The 8,487-nt window shown below is 34.2% G+C and overlaps 2 protein-coding genes across 3 annotated transcripts in view; both read left to right on the forward strand.

Moving 5' to 3' along the window:
* LOC117914228 (chromatin modification-related protein eaf6) overlaps positions 1–2,336 on the forward strand; it is a 28,117-nt gene extending 25,781 nt beyond the window's left edge. For both annotated transcript variants that reach the window (XM_034829464.1, XM_034829465.1), the window contains 3 exons: positions 1,281–1,308; positions 1,401–1,461; positions 1,992–2,336. In XM_034829464.1, coding sequence (XP_034685355.1) covers positions 1,281–1,308; positions 1,401–1,461; positions 1,992–2,100 — 198 coding nt within the window. In that variant the 3' untranslated portion in view covers positions 2,101–2,336. The remainder of the gene's footprint in view (positions 1–1,280; positions 1,309–1,400; positions 1,462–1,991) is intronic.
* Positions 2,337–6,055: 3,719 nt separating this feature from the next.
* On the forward strand, positions 6,056–8,015 carry LOC117914194 (transcription factor MYB4-like). Its single transcript, XM_034829421.1, has 3 exons — positions 6,056–6,452; positions 6,666–6,795; positions 7,134–8,015. The coding sequence occupies exons 1-3, from the start codon at positions 6,320–6,322 to the stop codon at positions 7,672–7,674; spliced, it is 804 nt and encodes a 267-aa protein (XP_034685312.1). The 5' UTR covers positions 6,056–6,319; the 3' UTR covers positions 7,675–8,015.
* The last annotated feature ends 472 nt before the right edge of the window (positions 8,016–8,487 follow it).

Consider the following 8,487-nt stretch of genomic DNA (forward strand, 5'->3'; position numbering starts at 1 on the left):
TTCACCATCTTTAAGGCTGATCTTTTGTCCAATTCTGATAGTTATTTGGCAATGATACAAATTTATTTCTGGGTGTGTACCCATTCATGTATCCATAGTTATGTTACACATGAACTACTGAAGCCTCGTCTCTCGGTCAATGTTTCAGAGGGTGTTTTCTGTGAACCGGGATACTTCATCTTCTCAGAGTTGGCCTTCCTAGAAATTTGACTTTTATTGTAAAAATACTGCTATATTTTGAAATTGTCTCTGTGATGATTTTTACCATGTTATATAAACATTATGCATGATGTTTCATTTATTATTACTTACATTGCACGGAGTAAAAGGATCTTTCGGCATGCAAGTGGATTTCTGTTTAGTAGGCAAGGGCTGAAACAACCCCTACACCTGTGTCTCTGGTTTCTAAAATTGAACTTGCCAACCTACATCTTCATAAGAAAATGTACTCCTGTCATTTAATTCTTGGACTAAATTGTGCAAACTATGTCTACTCATTGAAATAAAAGGCGGAGAGAAGCTGTATCAGGTTTGTGATAAAGGCTTGGTGGTTTTTGAATTTAGATGAGCAAGAATGTGATTCAATCTAAGGATGAGATCTAATCCCATACCTTATACAACTAAACTGGCTGCCATCTTGTTGTATGCCTAAATTTCTGTTTTTTATCAAAAAATTTCACATCTAGGATGAGTAGGTCTGAGTTTGTTGTGAAAGTCATGGTCTATTATGATGATAACTATGCTGGCTGAGATGCCAAGTTCAAACCTGTTTAATCCTGTGCTAAAGTGAGTCCTACATAATCAATATATAGTTCCATACAATTTTCCTGACAGTTTAGCTGCTTTAGGGAACCTTTATTTATATTGAAAGTAAGAAGATCATGAACTTGATGGTGTGAAAACTGCTAGAGTCTTCCAGTGGCTCATTACCAATAGCAGTTGCTTGTTAAAAGTATTTGTGGCAAATTATTCTGTACAAGTAAATTGCGGTTCTGCAGTGATTTGAAATGAACTAAGTCTCCCACCCAAGTGCTGAAGACACGGGGCTTTATTAATATATCTTCATCTGGAGTTATCTAATAACCGTTTTCCACTTTGGGCATTTTGCATTATTTCCATTGTCTTTTGTTTTACACTTTTAGATTTTTTGTATTCTACCAAAAACTACAAATGCAAAATGGATATAATGAGGCTGTCTCTCACCTGTAACTAAGATAGTTGTTGTTATTCAGATCTAATGGTGCTGTTCTGTTGACTCTTTTTCTTCTTCTAATGTCCAGGCTGAAGAACTTGGAGTTGGACGGGATGGTGAGCTCCTTTTAATATATTTACAAATATTCTTTTCCTGTGCATTGAATTTGATTGAACATATTTTTTTTCTCCCTTTCTGCTCATTGCAGATGGAAGATCTGATTTTGGTCAAGGCCGGCCTAAGGGTGGAAGCTTACCTACGAATGGACAGTAAGTAAAGGAACAGTTTGCTGTTTTTTAGAACAAAAAAACTGAAAAACATGTTTGGTAATCAGAAACTGTTTTATGTTTTTTTTTTTTTTTTTTCTGTTTTCTATTATCAGAAAACAAAAAACTAGGTGTTTTAAGAAAATTTCTTTTAGTTATTTTCAGTTGTTTTTTGAGAGTTGTTTTAAAGAATAATTATACAAACATATATAATAATTAAAAATAAAGCTATGAACATAAAAATTAATTTTAAAAATATTAAAAACAAGTTAAAAACAATTTTTGATTCCCAAATAGACTTTTATTCTACAAAACATCATAGAACAATTTTCAAAAACTGTTCTTAAAAACTATTTTTTCAGAATTGTTTTCAAATACATTTTACCAAACAAGGCCTAAAGCTTTCTCAGCCTTTAATATGAAGAAAGAGTGGAAAGGTGGGTTTTGTCTTTTAAATGTTTCAAGAACAACATAGCAGCCATGAAAGAATTATTTGCATATCTGCCTATACATAATGAGAGTTTTCTCTCTAGGGGGAAGCCAAAAAAGGGAAGAACAGCACCAAGGGATGGAAAGCGAATTAGGCCATCAAGTGAAGCTGATCTTGACGACGAAGATGATCCGGATTTGAGCCTGAGATAGTCGCTCAGTTCTATTGTAGACTAGTAACTTAACCCATGAATGTAGATTAGGACTGTAGCTCAAGAACTGAAGCAGAATGTATGTATTTGCATTAGAAGTGCATTGTGAAATGTTAGAAGCCATCTTTAATTTATTCAAGGTTCTTCTCATTTGTACTGGTGATGGTCAATAATACTTACTCTTCTCATTCTATAAATTTGTAACTCTAAATGACCAAGGAGACACTTTTCCGGCTACTCTTAATTGCTTGATGATGAGAATATTTCCATTAATTGCCTCTTTAAACATAATGTTCCATTCATAACACCGTCAATGATATTCCTTTTAATGCGTATGCCGAAATTTTGGACCTACTCCTAGAACAGATAATAGAGCCTAGGCCAGGGAGAGGGACCATCTTGAGATGCCGGTCTACATCCAACCAGAGCTTGAAATGAATTGGGTTGGCTTTGACCATCAGTGAACCTGGAAATTGGGCATGATTTAAGTAGACATTGTGGGTCTCCTGAATATCAAATAAAAAGGCTTCATCCAATTGATTGTTTCAACTCACTCAAGCTTCATATATATGTATTTAATGAAATGCAGCTTTTTAATCAATTTGCATGTCCCATCTTTAACTGAACTTCAAATACATGAATTTAAGAGAGAGTAATTTGCTAGCTAATCCAAACAACCCCACCTAAGACAACTTATTCGTAATCCACAGCTTCAGTTTGCGTGGTGAAAAATGAAAATCTTCGATCGGAATTTGAACTCACTGGGTCAGGCTCGTGTTGTGGGTTTACAGGCTGCCATCCATGATCCATAATTTACAAAATCTGAAATTTTCAAATGTGATTGAACATTTGGACTCAAATTAAGGGCTGAAAATGAGTTATGTACGTGTCAAGATTGGCAGTCATTTATTCAACCTCACTGAACTTTGTTCAATTCTTTTGACTTGGAGCGATTCAACCACACTCAACCATTCCGACTGCTCTTTACTCTGCTGAACAACCCCCAACTGCTCAAATTTTTGGAAACATTCTAAAACCTCTGTAGATTTTTCCTATTGCCTTGATGCATTCAATTTTCACAGCTATGGTAACACCTGAATCATTTTGAACAAATCTTTCTGCATGTAATATATATTTACATTTCATGGCTCTAGCAAGAAAAGGTGTGCACGAACACACCGCGTCCAACTCACTCACCCATGGCTTTGAATTTATCAAAAACGGAACCTAATTGCTATGTGTATCCGATCAACAATTTTTTTTTAATTCATGACTTCAAAAATAATAACAAAAGGAGTTTGTCAAAAAGTTAGTGGTTTTAGGAAAAATAGAAATTTAAATCTAGACGTCTCTTTAAAATATTCATCAAATTAGTGTTCTTTTGTCAATTCAACGTGCAAATATTTTTTAGTGTCAAAATCATAATTAGTCATTGTGATTTTAACTTTTAACGGTTTTACGATCAAAATTATAATTATTAACGGTGATTTTAAATATAAAATTAAAACTATGATTGAAATTATAGTCATCATCAATGACAAATTTAGACGTAAGTGTGTATATATTAGATTTTTTTTTTTCAAAAAATATTGTTTTATTGACCAACCATGAGAAAAGGGCTATTTGTAAGGAATAGAAATGATGTTTTAAGGAAAGATTCCACCTCAAACACAATGGGAATGGCTACTTTAGAAAAGCATTCTTTTCCTTACTTGAGAGAAATTGTAGACCATATGAGATCATGTGAGCAAACTAGATGAGCTTTTCCCTTTTTGGGTCTCTCCAAATCGTGGAAATTGCCTCAATGGAAACAAGACTACCTAGAAATTAAATAAAGGCAAACTGCAATGAAAGCTTGTCGATCACGAGTGACCAATACAAAGCAAAAGTTGGTGGAAATAATGAAAAAGAAAAATCCCAGGAAAGGAAGGAAGAAAGCAAATAGTAATAAATTGGAATAAACAATGGTGGGTAAGTCAAGAGTCAAGATAAGGTGAAAACAACCTGGAAAATTTATCAAACATACATGTGGATGGATACCTTGGTTCATAGAAATGTATAAACAATAATGTAGTGTAGATTGTTGTATACACATTCTCATTTCTACAAATCAAATGTAGCCAAAAACATTGACCTTGGGAAAGTCTAAGAACTGACACATTACTTTGATTATTTGCTATTCAATTGAAATCGACCTATTTTTTATCATGATAACTAAGTACTTGGTGTTCACCAAAATCATGTGCACACACAAATTGAAAAATTTTAAAAATATCATAGTTTAATGTGGTTCAATAGTCAATGTGATTCTTTTATTTATGGAGTGTATCAACACTCAATAATCCATTAATCAAAAGAAAAGGAAATGATGTAATGATGATGTTTTCGAAAGAAGAAATCTCTCGATTATAGTCATGCTGTTTAAAAATAAAAACCTTAAAATATAAAACTGTTAAATATGTAATATGGATAAACCTGTCATTCATCATATTAAAAAAAAAAAAAAATTCTTTGTGAAGAGCTTGACACCCGATATCTCAAGCGAAATACAAGAACACCAATCCAAACTTTACCATTCAACACCTAATTACCTATCAAGATTGAAAATGTGAAAAAGTATGTTTGATTTTATAAAAAATATTAAGATATATAACTATGTTACATGATTCAAAGAGATGTAACATCATCGTATAACTATTATGTATTGACTTTAATAATGGTCATGAATGTAGGATATTCATAATTAGCTTGTCAATGTTGAACTTGGTCCCTTGGCAGCATCTTTAAAATTAGTGAGGATTAACAATCCTAAAAGTTAGGTTAGCATGAAAAATGTAATAAAAGATCCGACCCATTAAAAAGATGGACAAAACTCTTTGCTGTAATTAGTCAAGGTTCCAAATGTTGAATATTCCCATAGGGTAGTGGATAAGGTATTTGAATGGGGAGGGAGTAGTGAATAGGAAGAAAAATGACAATAATTGGCAATGAAATTAGGCCACTTGTTGTCAAGGTAATCCATCCATTAGCTAAGAAATTAGGCTACTAAATTCACAATGCGTCTACCGGTTCAATTGTTATCCACCCAAGTTGATCGAGAAAATAATATAAGATTAAAAAGTCAATTGGACGGTATTTTTTAAAAGATATGTATACTATGAAATGTGTTTTTCTTACAAAATGACTACTTTAATAAAATTTAAAAAATGTTTTTAAGAAATTACAAAATTATTTACAATACTTTCCGAGTAAGTTCTCGATAAAGTAAGGAATTTGGTTCAAAATATGTATGTGATGTGATATAATTGATTATATTTTTTAATATAAATCAATTAGAATCCCTCATCGAGACATTAAGACAATGAAAGAGTGTTAAAAAAAACCCCATTGTCCTAGACTTCTAGGAAGGCGTGGCAGCATGGGCAGTAGACTTTGACTTTGATTTGGATGTTTCTCTCATGTCTCAGTCCCTACCTACTCAGTGGTATCGCGTCCTACACTCTCCCACCTTACCACCTTAATTAAGATGCTTACATAATACATGGTCTTCAATTTATACTAAGTCAATGTATATTGATATAGTTCAATATGATTTTTAGATATTAAAAAAATGAGATGAAATAACATTTTTTAATTTTATCTCATAACTTAATTAACTAGTCAGAACCCCATTGTGCAAATTAAAGCAAGTTGTGACATAGGCGGGGAAAGAGAAGAAGACATACCCACAAAAATAAACATTAGATTAATTAACATTGAGCCTTGGAGGTAACGATAGAGAAGCATGTAGATTTATCTTTAATGTTATTGTAACAAGAAATTATAGTGCGATTTGCTTCAAGTCATTTTCTACTAATTTCCAAAGGTCATGCATGATTTTTCCTTGGTGCATGGACACTTTCTGCACCATTAATTAGTAGCAGGAGCTAATCAACAACGAGAAGATTAGAGGAGTCTCGGAAGCAGTCGCATTAACAATTTAATTATTTCTATGTAGAAAGAGAGAAGATCCTGCTTCCTGGAAATTGCAGGAGCTTTTGAACAAGATGCTTTTCTTGGACCATTCTTCAAGCACTACCCCCATGGTTTAGGAATAATATGTCTATATCTAATTAGGATAAATAGGCCGTGGAGGACTGGGAAAGTCCCCTCCTGATTGAAGAAGACAAAGCTAGCTGGGGATCAGAGAATAGTGGTGCTCCCATTGGAGAACAAGTAAGATGGCGAGAAGTCCTTGTTGTGACAAGATGGGATTAAAGAAGGGGCCATGGACTCCTGAGGAAGATAAAATTCTGGTGGCCCATGTTCAAAAACATGGCCATGGAAATTGGCGAGCCCTTCCAAAACAAGCCGGTAATCCTCTAAAACCCATCTGCTATTTTTCATATGTTTCCGTATCTCTACAACATGAAGACACCCACCACAACAGTCCTCTCTAGCGAGGCTTGCATGCATTCACACAAATCCCATAAAAACAAGAAGTTTTTGTGCATATAGTCCATGTTTATTCAGTGCTTTTGGCATTCTTGTGGTGGCTTAAGCTCATGTTTCTCTTGTGATATGCAGGACTACTGAGATGTGGGAAGAGTTGCAGGCTCCGATGGGTGAACTACTTACGACCCGATATCAAGAGGGGAAATTTCAGCAGAGAAGAAGAGGATGCCATCATTGACTTACATGAAAAGCTTGGCAATAGGTAAGGATCTAAGTCATGAAAAGCTCCAAACAAACCCTTTCTCTTTTGCACATGAAAAGCTCCAAACAAAACTGAGAGCCTGTATGCACTGTCTTCCCTCTGTGAATTTGTACTATTATCAAAGAATCACATATTAGAGTTCAAAAGATTCTCTAACCTTTATTAAAAAATAATGGCAGCATGGCACATAAGCAAAAGCACTCTACTAGTGGGGGATTCATGATTAGCATATATGACCTTTAATTTTCTATCACCCACTAGCCAGTCCTTTCAAACAAGAAGTATTCATGAAATTTGTACAAGTATCTTATTGGAATTCGTTTTGTTTCATTTTTCAGATGGTCTGCCATTGCAGCGAGATTACCGGGTCGGACTGACAATGAGATAAAGAATGTGTGGCACACCAACTTGAAGAAGAGGCTCAAAAAAAAATTGGTCACTCCTAATTCTAAAGGCCACTCTACTGCAGCAGCGTCCAAATGTGACTCGGGTTCTGCGTGCCAGTCCGAACCAGTCAATTTAAATTTTCCAGGAAAAATATCCCCACAACCATCTTCCAGTGAATTCTCTTCAATTACAGACTCCCCAATAAGGAACATGGAGAGACACATGAACACTGGCATCAAGGATGAACAGATGGACTCACTGGAATCATTTCCTGAAATTCATGAAAGTTTTTGGTCAGATGCACTGTCCTCTGATAATTCAAGCATGCCATCGGCTTTCCATACCGTCAACGACGAATCACAGCTTCAATTTCCATTATCTCCAGCCGATGCCCTGGAAGTTGGGTATGGACACAGTTCCAGAATTGATGACGGCATGGAGTTTTGGTATGACGTTTTCATCAGAGCCGGAGGCTTACAAGAGCTTAATTGATTCCTGTTTTGGTGGATTCGAAAACAGTGATGCATAGTTTTTGAACGTTTGTAGAAAGGGCAGATCATACAGGGAATTCCAGTGGGGCAAAGTCGTCTGGAGTCCAAAAGCTAGAATCCTTCATTGATCCCACTAAAGTTAAAGCACATCCAGAAACCAGATAGAGGAGAAATTAGCCTTGATGCTAGTGGAACTCGGAAGGAGCCTCACTAAGAAAACCACTAATTAATTCCTCTGCAGTGCAAAGATACCGCTTAGTTTTTCAATTTTAATATTTTCAAAGTATATATGTAGGCCAACTCAATGTACTGATTCAATACCATAAGGAATTTTAAGTCAGAGCTCTTGATGTGTACCACTAAATTTCAAGTTAGCCATGGAAAAATGAGGGAAAAAAAAATTTACCCTTGCAAGATATGAATATATAAAGAGAAAAAAGAGTATTGATTCCAAGGGTATGTTTGATTCCCAAAATATATATATATAAGGAAAAAAAACATAAAGGAAAAATAAAAGAAAAGAAAAAAATTTAAATTAATAAATTAATTTTACTTATTTTTTAAAACTTATTTTGCTTATTTTTCTTTTTCCTCTTCTATATAAAATTTAAATAATTTAAAAATAATTAAATTGTTCAATAATTTTTGTTATATTTGCTTTTTTTTTATTTTATAGCAAATTAAGTGGTAGAAAATATATATATTTTTTTACTTGCCTTTTCTTCTTTTCAGTTGAACTTGTTTGCAACCGACCTATTCTTTCTTTCTTTTCGTTGGAACTTTCTTAGAATCAAACATAACATAGCATTTTACG

This window comes from Vitis riparia, chromosome 5 (genome assembly GCF_004353265.1).
Source record: "Vitis riparia cultivar Riparia Gloire de Montpellier isolate 1030 chromosome 5, EGFV_Vit.rip_1.0, whole genome shotgun sequence".
NCBI classification, from domain to species: domain Eukaryota; kingdom Viridiplantae; phylum Streptophyta; class Magnoliopsida; order Vitales; family Vitaceae; genus Vitis; species Vitis riparia.